The sequence below is a fragment of the Rana temporaria genome, chromosome 3 (assembly GCF_905171775.1).
Source record: "Rana temporaria chromosome 3, aRanTem1.1, whole genome shotgun sequence".
Lineage (NCBI taxonomy): Eukaryota > Metazoa > Chordata > Amphibia > Anura > Ranidae > Rana > Rana temporaria.
Genome location: NC_053491.1, coordinates 390,028,212 through 390,044,845, shown reverse-complemented (window position 1 = coordinate 390,044,845; position 16,634 = coordinate 390,028,212). Strand labels below are relative to the sequence as shown.

At 42.0% G+C, this 16,634-nt stretch overlaps 1 protein-coding gene across 2 annotated transcripts in view; it reads left to right on the top strand.

The window, feature by feature from the left end:
- Window positions 1-16,634, top strand: part of ATXN10 (ataxin 10) — a 142,710-nt gene that overhangs the window by 65,146 nt on the left and 60,930 nt on the right. Inside the window, exons 4-10 of one of the 2 annotated variants that reach the window (XM_040345790.1) lie at window positions 124-220; window positions 2,751-2,915; window positions 10,075-10,155; window positions 12,681-12,846; window positions 12,930-13,038; window positions 15,831-16,000; window positions 16,166-16,167. In XM_040345790.1, coding sequence (XP_040201724.1) covers window positions 124-220; window positions 2,751-2,915; window positions 10,075-10,155; window positions 12,681-12,846; window positions 12,930-13,038; window positions 15,831-16,000; window positions 16,166-16,167 — 790 coding nt within the window. The remainder of the gene's footprint in view (window positions 1-123; window positions 221-2,750; window positions 2,916-10,074; window positions 10,156-12,680; window positions 12,847-12,929; window positions 13,039-15,830; window positions 16,001-16,165; window positions 16,168-16,634) is intronic. The other variant, XM_040345789.1, reaches the window with a different exon arrangement.

Below are 16,634 nucleotides of genomic sequence, written 5' to 3'. Positions count from 1 at the left end.
GGCCTGAATGAAAAAATTTCCCAAAGAAGCTTTTTGAAAACTGGTTCTTGGTGTGGGCGTGTAACTGCATCAGACTTTTTATTCCCTTGTTTTAATGAAATAATTTGCCTGTTGCCTTTTCAGCATTCCGCTGTGGCCTTCAGTTCCTTGGCAATGTCGCAGGAGGGAACCAGGGTTCCCAGAATAGAATCTGGAATCACGCTTTTCCACAGCTCTTCCTGTAAGTCTGAACAAGCCCGTTTTCCATCTAGCGCACTAAATCCCTGTCTTATAATTAGCAATTTTGTGGCGGGCGCAACTTGTAATCCAAGTGTTCCTCTATTGATAAGATTTATTTGCTTTCTATGTTTTGGAGGTGAGCCATAGAACAAGCACAAGTGATCTTGATAATGATAAGTATTATCTGTATCCTGCTGTGGTTCAATATGGGCAGACTAAACATTAGGCGTATGATATGAATAGACCAAGTATGATAAAATTCAGGAGAGAACTAGTTGTAACTGTGATATCTGTGTATTTCATGAACTTTTCTGTACCTGCCATTGTTTCTGTTTATGCAAATTAATGGGAAGTAAAGTGTGTATCAAACTTTTTTTATTTATTTTTTATTCGTAGCGTAAGTAAAGTTTTTAAGATCCTTGTCAAGTTTTGTTTTTTGCTGTCGATGTCCTATTAGGGAGATTTCTCCTCACTTCCTGTCCAAGAGATAAATCTGAAAGTAAGAAGAGCTCATTCCAAAGTAAAGCGATATACCGTCTTATGCCTAGTACACACGATCTGTTTTGCCGACGTAAACCGAGGGGAAAACCGGGAACCGGCTCGGCCCCTTTTTCCCTGTACACACGGCCGGTTTTCCCAACAGGAAAACTGCCAGGAGAACTTTGGTCAGGAAAACCGGCCGTGTGTATGCTCCCTCGCAGTGTTTCCCATAGGAAAAATGCGGGGAAAAAAACGATGCGATTCGCGGCGAGAAAAAAGAGAACGTGTTCTCATTTTTTAAACCACAGTTTTCCGATGGGAAAAAACGATTGTGTGTACCATGTCCTTAGAGCAGGTGTCCCAGTTGCAAGGTTTCACCTTCCGTTCCAGTGACAGCTCAAAAATGTTGGATTTCAGATCATTTTTTGTACTGGAGGCAATGGTCACCATGACCAACAGAATGGTAACTATCCCTAGTGGGGTAACAGAGCAATAAAAACCATACAGGTTCTAACCCTTTTCCTTCCCATTCTTACTAACCTACAGATAGTTTTTACTTTACACACACTTTAAAGGGGACCTGGTTTTTAGATGTTTACATAAACTTGTTGGGATGGAAAATGTAAGGCTTAATAGAAGAGCTGAAATACTTGCCCTTCTGGAGAAAATGCTACATCAGGCTACCCCCAGTTCTGACTACAAGTCTGTAGGCCCATACACGTGGGTATAGAATCTCTGCTCATGTAGAAGGTCAGATAATCGAAACTCTGATCACAAGACCAAGTGGGTCATCTGCCGCCAATACTGATACAAAATTTGAAGTAGCATTTTTCCAGGAAAGGTTGTTCCTTTTCTGTTACTCTTTGTCGATTCCAGAAAGACTGGTATCATACTCTTATGGTAGAGTAGACGTGTTACAAATCTGGCCATAATAATTAGACACCTGCAACCTGTAAACTAACAATCTATTTTAGGTCTTGGTGTATGAGTCCAGTTCTAAGACTGTGTTGTCTACATAAGCAGTCGGGAACCAGTCCGGAACCAATCAGTGTTGTTTCCGGTCCTGTGATCACCATGAAAGCCAACCATGCTGATTGCATGAGGTTTGTTTACAAACAGGCCTGTGGCTTCAGCTTTCGCACAGAGGGTTAAGCTGAGCCTTTTATAAAAAGGGCTTAACCCTGTAGCCTTGGTTTACACTGGCACGATTTTGTAATGTGATTTGACAGTTCAAAATTGCATTTAAATTCGCACCCCATTGCCAGCAATGAAACCATTCAAATCGTTGCGAGTCAAGTTGCGGTGACTTTGAAAAAAGTTACTTAGTAAGGTTGAACCAATAAAAAAAAAAAAAACAGCAAAGCATGCTCCAATTTGCTACAGCAGGGGAAAAAAGTCCTTCCTGATTCCCCTGGAGGCAATCGGATATTCCCTGGATCAACTTTCTCTATAAATGTAAGTACCCAGTTATATTGTTACAGGTTGCAGGCTCCTGCGCTACTTTTTGGGGGTTTCATTGTGACTTGCATAGACTTCTGTAAGCCACAATGAAATTGGAGGTGCAAATTGCACTGATCTGCAGCTTTGAAATCGTGCTGCAGTAACCAAATTTCAAAGCTGCGCTGGTGTAAACCAGGGCTTAGTGATGAGCAATCAAGGAAGCTTCTATTTTCAAACCAAATTTAGGAGTGTCCTTAGTTATCAGTTACTATAACTCTCTCTAGATATGTCAGTTTGACAGTGGGGTTTACATATATGCTGCTAAAGTTATTTGCAACTCCCATTTATCAAGCTTGTCCTTTGGTCCTTTAACCAATAGGTAAAGCTCCCAGTGTTTTTTTTATTTTTTTATATATGCTTTCTCTAAATACTTTTTTTAATACTAGTGTAGTTAGCATATGAGGAGGGCGGCTTTTTTTTTTTATTTGTTAGATTCATTAACATATGTTTGGCTATTAGTAGCACATGGACTAAAAATATTCATATAGGGCATAATGGAATTGATCTTAAATGTGATATGTTTTTAACAGCTACTTTTTTTTCTGTTACAGAAGCTGCCTTACACATGAAGATGAGAAAGTTGCCACATATGGTTCCATGGTGCTTTTCACTTGTATGGGGGAAGACAAAATGGCGGACCTTATGGTGTCTGCGAATCTCAGTGTTGCTGTTAACGTTATCACAGCCTACAACAAGTGGCCGAATGCTGAGTGGTTGTATGTGTTGCTTTTCCTTAATTGTCATCCCTTTTAACTTAAACAGCTGCTTTACGTTCCAAAATCGCTTTGTTGTAATCCTTTTGTCCCCCTACTCTATATGGCCAAAAGTATTTGGACAACCCTCCAAACTATTGGGTTTCTGAATGTTTCCATTGAAGGGTACTTAAAGCAGAAGTTCACCCGAAAAACTATTTTTAACATTAGTTTGAGGCTCATTTTGTGAAGGGGAATCGGGTGTTTTTTTAAAAATCGAAGCAGTACTTACCGTTTTAGAGATAGATCTTCTCCGCCGCTTCCGGGTATGGTCTTCGGGACTGGGCGTTCCTATTTTATTGACAGGCTTCCGACAGGCGCATAAATCGCGTCACGAGTAGCCGAAAGAAGCCGAACGTCGGGGCGGCTCTATACGGCGCCTGCGCACTGACGTTCGGCTACTTTCGGAAAATCCTGACGCGCTGTATGCGACTGTAGGAAGCCTATCAATCAAATAGGAATGCCCAGTCCCGCAGCCCATACCCGGAAGCGGCGGAGAAGATCTATCTCTAAAACGGTAAGTACTGCTTTGATTTAAAAAAAAAAACACCCGATTCCCCTTCACAAAATGAGCCTCAATCTAATGTTAAAAATGTTGTTTTTGGGTGAACCTCCACTTAAATGCTACAGCATACAAAGATAGGTTTGACAATTGTACACATGTAACCTTTTAGTAATCGTTTGGGGAAGGTCCTTTTCTGTTCCAAAATAACTGCCAATCTTTACAAAGCCAGCTCTATAAAGACATGGTATGATGAATTTAGTGTTTAGGAACCTGAGCAGCCTAGATAGAGCCCTGATCTCAACCAATACTGAACACCTTTTTGGTGGTTCCTTCCTCTGACTTCCACATCACTGTAGGACACAGAAATCCGTGTGGTGGAGGACTCGGAGAACAACAATTCTGCAAGTGTCTTTTTCTGAACAAGGCTTCAGCAGAGAATTTCTCTTATGAAGTTGCATTCAGCAACGCAGGTCGTGGTAGAGGAAACTATTTCATTTCTTCTTTTGCATAAAATTGGCTAAACCATAAAATTGGCTAAACCTTTGACGGGTTATTGAAAGTATGTAATTAGAATTTGGTGGCCATTAACATTCCAGCTCGGGAATAATAGCTGCAAATAATATAATGCAGATAAGGAAAATCTGTTTTGATAAAGCAGCTGTATGGACTAGATGCAAATCCAACCGTTGTTTCCCCTGTTACCGCTTCATGTTTTGTTTGGGTAGCTTGCCACAAAAGAATGTGACCCTAATCCCTTTTACGCCAGGGACCTCCACTTGGTCCTATGAAATGCCTCTACCAAGATTAAAAGGGAACGAGAAATTGCGTGCAAGCAGAGGTTTTATCTGAATGAATGGCTTGAAGAACAGAAAATCCTCCCACTTCAAAAACAAAAAAGAAAAGAGGGAGAGAAGGTTCTTGTTTCATGATCATTATAATCACAGCCATGGCCGGACGTCCAGATCCCACATCGTTTTCCTGGGAGCCAGAGCATGCCGGTCAGTTCTGTGCACTTGGCGAGCTTGTCATACAGATGTACAACCCCGCTAACGCCTCTCAGCCATTTTTGAAGTTAAGGTGTGGACAATGGTGGTATTGTACCAAACTGGATGCCGGCCTAAAAATCAAGTACTCACATGCTCCGTGTAAGTGCAGACAATGAGTTCTCTTAATCGTTCCTCTTCTCTTTGGTCTTCATCAGAGGTCTCTTTAGTCTTTGCTTTCATCTGTTTGTGTGGAATGTGATTCACAGTGTTTTAGCAGCTGCATTAAAGTGGAAGATATTTTTTTTCATCTGTACCCCTAATTAATGTGCCTTACTTTTTAAGTCATTGCGTGGAAGTTAATTGTTTTTTTATATCACGTTCGAAAATCTCAGCCCCGATTGGGGTAAAATTTATTTGGGCTGTATTTCCGGCAGCAAAAAACTATTTTGTTGATTTGGCAGAAGCCAGCATATGTACATTGGAGGTGGAATCTTCCAATGACACCAGCTTCTCTTTCAGAAGTGAATTTTAAAATTATTCTCTTCTTTTTTATTTTTTTAAAATAAGTAATTGGTTAACATGAACTGGTGACTTTTCTCTTCTGGACCTTGTCTTTACCCCGGCTGCGTTTTACTTCTGCTTTAGAGGATAAATTGTGTAGTTTTTAAAATATTAGCCTTTCAAATACCGTATATACAGGGATGCCAAGCAACTAAATGGTAACCTCCTCCTGTTTCCTTTCTATGTGCTGACCAGTGTATATATTACTTTGCCTGCTTGCTTTAGGCTGGGTTCACGCTGGTGCGATCACAGACATTACATGAAATGCGTGTGGCATGGCTGTGCAGATCACACGGCTAAAATTGCATTGCATTCACATCAAAATTGGGGCAGGACCATTTTTTGGATCCGCACTTGAATCGGATAGCAAAGGTGTTCACACCCATGAGATCCAATTGCTGTATAATTTCATAGTTTGCACAGCGATCTGCGAACCGATTTGGGGGTGTTATTAACAGCTTCAGCCCCGGAAGAATTCACCCCCTTCCTGGCCGCATGGCAAATTAAAGGGGACACACCTGTACGCCCATTTGCCCACCGCTACCATTGTACTGACATATATCGGCGTGCAGCGGTCGGCAAGTGGTTAACTTTACATTACATTACAGATGTCACTGCGAACCAGTATGCGACTCATAGTAATCACAGGATTTCTTGCATCACACCAGTGTGAACCGAGCCTTACTATAGCTACTTTAAGGAACACTGGCTGCAAAAAAGTGGGTTTGAACAATTAAAAAAAAAATTAATACTGGGTGCTAACATCATACAATATTTTCAAAGAATCCTGGGCTTACTAATAAGATAAGAGGAAAAGTGATGCCGCTTCTAAGTCCCATTTGGGTCGTACCTCCATCGAAAAGAGACGGGGGGTTCCTGGAGTAGCCAATTTTTGCAGTAGAGTTATCTGACTTTTCTTAAAGGGTAACTCCACTTTCGTGGGGGGAAAAATAGCAAATAATGAAAAAAAGAATATAGCGCCTATAATTGCGACACTAATAATTTTGTAATTGAATGTTATTAAAAATTACCTTTCATTTTCAATCTGCAGCCAATGTAATTTTCTGAGAATACATTGCAATATGGCTACCTAGAGTTTTCTGTACACAGAGGGCCAGATTCACGTAGGAGATACGTAACTGCAGTGGGAGCTGGAGTCTGGCTTCCGTTTGTTAGCGTATCTAAATCTGCTAGTCCCTTTACCACTAACCTTCCAGCAGATTAATTCTGCTGTCTGCTGTGCCCCCGGTTCTCCCTCTTCCAGAGTGGGGCACACTAATACAGGAGTTGTGTAAGACCTCGTACACACGATAGGATTGCCAGAGGACAACGGTCTGAAGGACCGTTCTAATCGGTCAAAACTGATCGTTAGTATGCAAAAGCATTGGTTAAAAACCCGTGCATGCTCAGAATCAAGTCAACGCATGCTTGGAAGCATTCAACTTCGGGTTTTTTTCAGCACGTCATTGTGTTTTACGTCTCCGCGTTCTGACCGTTGTCCTCTGGCAATCCTATCGTGTGTACGAGGTCTTACACACCTCTTGTATTAGTGTACCACACTTTGGAAGAGGGAGAACCGGGGGCACAGAAGACAGCAGAATTAATCTGCTGGAAGGGTAGTGGTAAAGGGACTGCTCAGAATCAAGTCGACGCATGCTTGGAAGCATTGAACTTCGTTTTTCTCAGCACGTCGTTGTGTTTTACGTCACCGCGTTCTGACACGATAGGTTCATTAACCGATGGTGTGTAGGCGCATCAGACCATCAGTCAGCTTCGTTGGTTAACCTATGACAACGGTCCTTCAGACCGTTGTCCTCTGGCAATCCTATCGTGTGTACGAGGCCTTACTGGTCAGATCATCAGGTGAAAAAAGCCTAAAACAAAAAGAAAAAACAAAAGCAGCCACCACATCCAAGGATTTGTATTCTGCAGTATATTACATCTTTGGTTTTGGGTTTGGTATCTCTTCAAGGAAAGAAAATGAGCATGGTAACGGGGTGTCCTTATTTGACCATCATTCCACTTTAAACCACGTCACTGGTTAGGCAGATTTGATTCTGTGACGGGTTCTCTTTAGGACTTCTTGCATAACTAAAGATTTATAGGACGTTCTTTTGTGCTTGTTACCAAAGTCCTCTACAGAATACAGCTTTTATTTTCATTATAATTTTCCATTAGTTGTTTATAGCCGAAACCGAGTTCAAAGCTTCCTGAAACCTCACAGGCGGCAGAACCTAGCATTTATCTATGAAAGAATATTAATCCTGGTGTATTAAATGGTAGATCAGAGCGGCTTATCTCCAGCTTCTGGACCACTTGTGCGTGTTTCCTCTGAGCCCCACCACAAGTGGCTTTTATATTCTAGTTACTTATTAAGCCACAAAATAAAATGTTGGCTTTGCAAACAATTCTGCTTCTTAGCTTCATATCGTTCCAGGACAATAAATCTGTACAAAGTGGCATAGTTAAATGAATGGGCTTTAAAATAAAGTGGCAGTTGCTTGTACACGGCACAGCAGGACAGATGTTTTGTGGACAGAATCGCTGGTGCTTTCGCTCCGGTCCACACCTGTACACTTTTTCTGCAGTTTGTTTTTTTTTCTTTAACACAAGCAGCGATTGGTAGCTTTCAGTTTGGCGTACTTGGCGCATGGCTTTTTGCCCTTGCTTTGATAGCTCTTCAGTTTCTGAATAGTGTTACTATTAAAGCTAAACTACTAAATACACAGATGAGATGCATACAAGGGAGCTGTTTTACCAGCCAAAGGATTTGTATTGCTGTCCACCCAGTCCTGAGATTCACACACCTCTGCTACACAGTAGAGTCAAGCGAATGGCACCACCTACAATTAACAGGGAATATTTTTACATTGGGGGACAACAGAGGGATAAGCTTATTGGTGTGGTTGCTACTCAGTCATTGTCCTGTCCCAGTGAAGCTCACATCTAAAAATACCCATTAAAGTGTTTGTAAATTTTAAAAAGCAAACATGTAATACTTGCATGCCCTGTGCAATGGTTTTCCACAGAGCTGCCCCAATCCTCCTCTTCTCTGGTACCCCGCCGGCGCTCCTGGATTTTTCTCCTGCTGATTGCTATGAGGGCACTTGTACAGGCTCGCGTCTAAGCTGGCTTTGAGTGTCCATTGACACACTGAGCGCAGCGTGGCTCCACCAATGCTCCCTCCTCACTGGCTGTGATTGACAGCAGCGGTAGTCAATGGCTGCTCAGTGGTAGTGCTTTTACTGCTCTTTATCACAATGCAAATCTGTGAGTAAGCTGACTCAGATATTCCAGTGTGCCAATGAGAGCTCCATCCAGTGGCTGATTTACAAATGTATTTAACACAAAAGCTAGATATGGAAGAGCAAGTTTGTAAAATGTAAGTCCCCTAATAAGATGGTTAAAACCAGTGGCTTTTACCAGCGGCTGGTACTCAAAAGTTTTGGGGGGGTGCAGCCACTGTGCCCATTGAATGCCGCCACTGTGCCCATTGAATGCCGCCACGCGCTCATTGAATGCCGCTACTGTAACACCACTGCAATGCATGAATCTATCCATTGGTCATAGAGACGGTGGCACCCGTGCACCCTTATGGACGCACCGCCACTGGATAAAATAAAGGTAAATGCTGTAATAACTAAAATATACTACAGTTTCTGTTCAGTGGTTACTGAAGACCTAATGACTTAAAGTGGAACTGAAGTATGCAGATACTCACAGAAACATTGCATGCCCCTTCTGCAATAAAGATGTGCCTGCTCGCTTCTGTTTTCTTATTGTAGGTTTAAAACTTCTTTAAGGATAAACTTTGTGCACAAAGACATTTGTTTAAATGTATTCCTTAGCAGCCAAAGGAGATAGAAATCCACTCGGTGTGTACCACGTATTTCCAAACCCAGATATTGCCTTGTAAAAGGAGAAGTGACATCATCGCTATGCTGTATCTAGCCTGTGCAGAGAGCAGAGTTGTGGGTGGGACCCTGTAGCTCCTCCGATTTACAGGCTGCTGATAATCAAAACTACAGCAGGCAGCCAATACAAGACTGGTCAAGCCGCACAAGAAAAGAGTGAAGTACTGACTGGTATTTTTTATAGGAAGCTCCTTCACAGGAGTAACATAGTTCAGAAATTGTTTCAAACTATATTACCGGAATGATATGAAAGATATACAGAAATGAACAGAAGAATCAAGTAAAATTATGCATGCCTCTTTTATTTAGACAATATTTGCTTAGCCTGAATCTCAGCATAAGACACAGATCTCACTACTGGAGACCATTACATTGCTAAGCTCTTAAAGGCATTGCACAATTTCAAATGTTTTCATTGTTTTAACTAGGTATTAGTGTAGTCCTATTCCCTGTGTTGTTACCCTTAATTTGTAATGATGAGCTCACATGTTGCTGAACTTTATAGTGCTATGGTTGATCAAGCCCCCTATGTACATGCATTACTTCAGCTAGCTTGTCCCTATGCACCAAAGAGACAAGACAACTTCCTGTTCTGGGTCACACAAAATCCAGCGCATTCCTTGCTACCCCTTTTGTGTTGCACCACAATTATAGCAGTGCTAAGGTGTTGAAACGCATAAACTCAAGTGAACGCTCTGTATATCTGTAAATGCTCTGCCAGCATCTGACAGATCTAATTACTTCGTAGCACTCACTTGCACCAGTGCTAGTCTGAGAGACCCAAGGACTGTGGGATATGTAGTTTCTTTACAGGAAGTGTCGGGTCTCAGACTACAGACAGAGGTCATGCATTAACCCGTTCAGTTCCATGCTGCATGCCTCATGTTTCAACACAAACTGAAACTGCTGATATAGGAATGTGAAGATTTATTCTACTACACAACAACAAATGACACAAAAAAAAAGACGACATTATTAATGGACATCTAATGTAGGATAAAAACACAAGGTGGCTGTAGGAACAATTCCTATGCCTTTTAAGCATCTGGTAATTGCTGAAATATCCATTTTGGGGGGACTAGCTCTTATGTTTGTTTGCAATCTTTACCCCGAATGACATTATTCTTTAAATGTCAATTATTTTGTTTTTCTTGCAGGCAGCTGATTGTTACAGACCGCTTCCTGAGGTACCCAGAGCTGCTGAAACAGATTTATGCCAGTCTGAGCCACTCTGACAGGTAACGCCATGCAAACCAGTGTAACATGATGCATGTATCCCACCACAATGTGCACCCTGTTTGCCTTCATTTAAAAATTGTGGTTTGAGAATTGGCACAAGTTTCCTAAGTACACGCTTCCATGCCTGTAATGGTTTTAAAATGGTTGCTAAACATTACATGTTGGCCACAAACTGGCATTGCTTTATGTCAGATTACAGGATCCAGGTTGGCGCCATTGCTGCATGTGAGGCTTAGCCGATTTAAAAGGCAACGCTAGCCCAATAGCTTCTGTAAATACAGAGTGAAGTCCAATATACAGGGAATTGCTCTTCTTTTGTAAGATAGGGAGCTCCCAAAACCAAGCTTTTAGCTCCGTGCTCATGCATCTGAACACTTTGATCTGTGGGCATTGTTTTGCATCACAGTAGCTAGCTCATAGGCTATTGTGGGGATGATATAGCACCTAAAGTTAATTTGAAAATCAGATTACCGCATATACTTGAGTATAAGCCGACCCGAATATGAGCCGAGGAACCAAATTTTACCATCAAAAACTGGGAAAACGTATTGACTCGAGTATAAGCCTAGGGTGTCCATCTGCATGCCTCACTGTGCCCATGCCTCACTGTGTCCATGACTAGACTGACGTTTAACATGGGAGTCTATGGAAGGGGTGCCCGGCTTTGAAAAATTGGTGCTCCCCAGCCGTAGGTCCCCCAGACAACAAACTTTGCACACTTGTAGAGAAGAAATGGGACTACATGTGTGCCAAATTCAGGGGACCTACGACTGGCTGGTACCGGGTCCCCAAAGTCACTGGAGAATTGACTGTTTTAACATGGGAGTCTATGGAAGGGGTGCCCGGCTTTGAAAAATCAGGGCTCCTCGGCCATAGGTCCCCCAGACAACAAACTTTGCACACATTGAGGAAGAGTGTGGCTACATGTGTGCCAAGTTTGGGGTCCAGGGGACCTATGGCTGTCCGGTATCGGGTCCTCAAAGTCCGGGAGATCAGGCGCAAAAAGGTGACTCGAGTATAAGCCGAGGAGGGTATTTTCAGGCACAAAAAATGTGCTGAAAAACTCGGCTTATACTCGAGTGTATATACGGTATTCGATCTAATTATATTTGTATTCTCCCATCAAAAAAGAAAATCTAATAAATATTCCACTCATTTCAACCGACGAATGGAAATTCTATAAAAAAAAAAAAACCCTGGTAAAATATCCAGTTGCTATTACAGATTACTTGACTTTGTTCCTATTTGTGTTTAGCGTCTATCCTATCACAATTATTATTTTAATATCAAACCCATTTCAATCCATGAAAATGTATTAAATTATTGATCAACTTCATTGATGATCGGTTGCCTTTGTGTGTTAAATTGCTTTCAATCACTCTAGTAGTTGTTTGTACATTGCTATGATAAGCCACCCAAATCTAAGTGTAAACCTCAGATAAAATGTACATTATTACAGCGATAAACTATAGCAGTGGTATTAGCAGGAATAATACTATCACAGAAAATGTGATACATTTTTGGAGAATGTTTGTTTACAGTGCATCCTGTTATCAATGATGCAACGTCTTCAAGGAGAAATTACATTTTCCCCAGGAATACTTTAGACTGGACCCTCTACTGTAGCCTTTATCAAGCAGGGTTTCATTGAACTATGTTGTTAAGGGTTCTTTCGGCCTAAGCAAACTGGGGTGCTTTCAGGTGTCCTCATTGGTGCCTTGGAAAAAATGCCTAGAAACTGCCAAAAATTGAATACAAGCCAGCAGGTGGATCAAGCCTGCCTATTCCTTACATAAAGCCACAGGTTTTCATTGTGCACTGTTACAACCTTCTAGCTGCCAGTGTCCTAACAGCCAATGACATCATCGGTTGATAAGGAGGACATTGGGCACCTACACAACATTCTTGTTTGCCCCTCCCCTGCCCCTCTCCACCAGCACTGGGGTCACATTAGCGGAGTGAGGGAGAGAAACTGAAGGAGAAGAGAAGAGAAACATTGGAATACTAGTCAGTGCCAGTGCGAAAAGGTGTTTCCTTTGGAAGAACAAATTACTGTTAATGTTTGGCGTCCTACGCAATTGGGTGTTTCTGCATTATGCAAAACAAATTATTTTGCCGAATTGTAAAAGGTGCCTTGACTTAAAGGTTGAGAAACACTGGTCTAGCTTAATAAACTTGGCATAGTCAGTAGAGTGGACTAGTGGAACCTCTCCTTTCATCTCTTGGGTAAATATCCATTGACACCCATAATTTGGGGACTTTCTGACTCTTTGTAAGGGAAGCATGGTTCTCTTTGACCACAAATATTAGATTGCATTCTTCTTCCCACTGATCACCATTGTAAAAGAGGCTTCCCATTAGCCATTAATGTGAGAGTCCACTTAGCCCACTGATATTTAATGTAAGGGAACCCTTCTTCACTGACCTCCAAAGTATTGGTGGCCCTTTTTCACAAATAACCAATGTAGGGGGCCTTATCCACTGGTCACAAAGTTAATGATATAAGATCTAATATTTTTTGTAGGGTTGTCCTTCTAGAGCTGATAATGACAAAGGTGAGTGACAAGAGTCTGCTTGGTGTGGAAGAGTTGGCCAGCTTGCAGAAAATAGCGGAATTCCTCTCTGGATGCTTCCAGAGTCAGTGCAGGGCTGTGCTGAAACTGGCGGGCCCCACACACTGTGATGAGCAGGTAAGGCCATTTTTGTAGTATTTGTTCACATCTGCCCTTGTATTTCTGTGCTCAGATCGTAGTTCATGATTCTGTTTCTGCAGGAAGCTGTTGTTGTAGTCAGACTCCTGGATGTCCTCTGTGAAATGACCTCGGACAGTGAACACCTTACCTGTTTACAGAGCTGCCCGGGGTTACTGGACACAGTTGTCGGTATGTAAATACAATACATGAAATTATAATGCAGCTCCCGATATACTAATATAAAACTGAATGATGTTTATAACCGGATCTGTTTCTTGTATTGGTTTGTATGTCTGGGTCCCTTTATCCAAGGCCGCTTTTTTTCTTTAAAGTTAATCTATCCTGGCTAAAATAGTATCTAAGGTAACAACAGTCCTGAAGTCCAGTACCTTGGGAGAGAAACTGGTGCATCTGTGCATTGTAACCAATCCGCTTCTAAATTCAGCTTGTTGAATTAAGTTTTGAAAATAAAAGGTAGAAGCTAATTGGTTACTATACATAGCTGCACTAGATTCAGTTTTTTTTATCAGTTTGTGCCGCGCTCCACAATTTTAAACTAATGGCATGCAATGTTTTAAACAATGTTGTGAATAAAAAAATAGTCCCAAAATATCATCGTGTGCCATTAAAACAAAATGTAATTGCAAACAGTCCACAGTGCTGCTATTCATATATTCCTCTTCAATCGCTATTTTGAGTTAATCCACCACTCAGTGCCAATGATACTTATGCCGCGTCCAGACGGTCGTTTTTTGTGATGAAATAAAACGTCGTTTTTAAAAACGTCATTTAAAATGACCGTGTGTGGGGAAAACGTTGTTTTATGTCTTCTGAAAAACGTCAAAAAAAAAATTCGAACATGCTTGAATTTTTTGTGTCGTTTTTCAAAACGTTGTTTTTTGTGTCAATTAAAATGATAGTGTGTGGGCAAAACGACGTTTTTAAACCCGCGCATGCTCAGAAGCAAGTTATGAAGCGAGCTTCAATGGAAAAGAGTGCTGAACGTAACCGCGCTTTGCTAGAGCATTTTGAAAAAACGATGGTGTGTAGGCAACGTCGTTTTTTAAAATGAAGTTTCAAAAACGTTGTTTTATTTCATGATTTAAAACGTTGTTTTATTTCATCACAAAAACGACCGTCTGTACGTACCATACACTCACATTTGACAAGTGCTGAAGCGCACCAAACTGTAACAGCATATACAATATATCTTGATGGAAATGTTTTGTGTTTTTTTTTTTTTTTTTTTAAGTTTTTGTTGTACTGTACAATGAAAAAAAGAAATAAAAAACGATTTGATTAAAAAAAAAACAATGTATCCAACCTCAACCCACTTTCCCGAGGGTATAGGTACCATGCTACCTCGTTCACAGAGCTTTGTGATGTCATCCAACTTCTCCCCTACATGTAACGCCACAGGGTCACATGGCTTCATCATGAGGATATGATGAAGTCACAATGCTCTCTATATATACCAAGTCTCCTGTTGCAGTGGTGTGTAACCAGGGCCGGATTCCAGACAAGGCCAACAAGGCCAGGCCTCGGGGCGGCAGTGGGTGCAGGGGCGGCACTGCGGCTGAGAGGAGAGCACACTTTCACTTTCATATCAGGAGTTCCCCCCTGTCATGCGGATGGTGAGAGGAGAAAAAACAGAGGGAAGAGGAGGTGAAATGGTTCTTGGCAGCAGCAACCCCCCTCCCAGTTCTCAATGTCATTATGTCATTTTCGGCAGTAGCACCCCCCCCCCCGCTTCTCAGTGTCCTGCCGAAAAAGTCCCCCGGTGGATAATGTCCCCCTCGTACTGCGGGGGCGGCATTGAAGGACCCGGCCTTGGGGCAGCAAAGGGAGTAAATCCGGGCATGGGTGTAACTATACTTTCAGGAAAGCTGACTGCTGTTGGATATGTTTATTCCCTAAAATCATTTGCATGTGATACGGGGAGGGAGAAACCAGTGAAGGCAAAACATAAGCCGATTGCACTTCAATTTTAAAAACTCAAGACATTTTTTTGGGTTTTGCTGTCTATGACCTAACTGGGGAGATTCTCTCACTTCCTGTCTCCAATGCTTCTAAAAGGAATGGGGTGGGGTATTGCACATAGCGGCTCCGAACCTTCTCTTCTGGGGTCCCCCACCCACACACTCTTCTCCCGCTGCTGCCTCCATGTCCAGTGAGGAGGGATTTTGATTTTGCCTGCCTTCTCTTTTCGAGAGATTTTTTTAGAATTTCCTGGCAGTTAGAACCTGACAGAGATTCAAATTTTTCCCCTGCTCAATATAAAACAAAAAAACAAAGGCTTGGACTCGAGCTGAGTTTTAAAGCTGAATTTCGGACTTTGAAACCTTAAATATATTGGCCCAGTAGCCTCAAAGACTATAATGCAATTTGCATGCACCAAATGCCTATGCAAAGTAAACATGATAGTGACATCATCACTGTACTACACATAGTTTGTGCAGAAAGCAGAGCTGTGGTAGGGCTGTGGTAGGTGCCCAGCAGCTCTACTCACTCCAGGCTGCCTGCAGGAAGCTGCATAAGGGTCTGGAAACCAGACCAGTCCTCCTGCACAAGGAAAGAGGGCAGCAGTGATCGGTCTTAATTACAGGAAGCTCCTATACAAAGGAAAAGTTTCACACTTGATTACTGCACCGATCTGAAAGATGTACACAATTCACACACAGATTCAAGGAAGAATAAACATGCCTCTTGCATTTACACAATATTTACTTATCCCAGATTTTTAGCTTTAAAGAATATATTTTCTAGATTTATTTTCTTTACTAGGCTAAAAGTTGCCTTACAAATGCTGGATTGTTGGTGGTGTTTTGTATTCATTAGTAGTATCTTTTCCCAATATTCTTCTCCAAATATTGCTGGATTGTCTCTACACTTCCACTAATATGTCTATAGTCATCTTCAGAATCTGTAAGCCAGCACATTTATTATTTGCAGGTTTATTTAGCACCTTTTGCTTTCTGCAGAAACACTACGAATGACGCATCTCGTTGGAAAACAAAGCACGAACATCTTCACCTCTACTCATACTGCAAGCCTGGGCAGTGACCTCACTCATGCCGCTGTGGGCTTTAAAGCTCATCTTGTTCGTCTGATTGCAAACCTGTGTTATAGAAACAAAGATAACCAGGACAAGGTAGGAGGCTTCTGCTGTTTATAGCTACAGAAACTTTGTTGAGGTCTGTGGGAAACTGTCCTGTTGCAAATCAATTGAGGGGTCATATCTAAAAAACAAAAACAAAATTTGCATATTTTTTTGCCTTATTTGCACTCCCAGGAAAAAATTTTCATGGCGGGAGAGATGTCTATTGTGTGGATGGGTTTTTTGATAAGAAAACTGTTGGCCAGCCTAAAAAAAAGTAGTTTCCACGTTCAGCAAACCTCAGTTCTTTTTTACTAGTTTCTTAGGCCCCTTTCGCACGGTCGAACCATTCAGGTCCGCCTGTCAGTTTTGTTGGCAGACCTGAACGGTCACTCCATTCATCTCTATGGAGCGTCGGATGTCAGCGGCGACATGTCCGCTGACATCTGACACAAGCCGATCCGCTAAAATCAGACGTATGGCGATACGTCACCATCCGTCCTTGGCGGATCAGGTGAGATCTGATGAAAACGGACATGCTGATCTCTCTATAGGAGACAGCGGCGCTGGACAAGCCCCTCCCCGCTCAGTGAGCAGAGAGGGACCTGTCATCTGCCGGCTCAGCAGGGTGATCTTCCTCTGAGCTGGCCGACTCCGTAGCGACGGATCCGCCTTGTATGGACAGCTT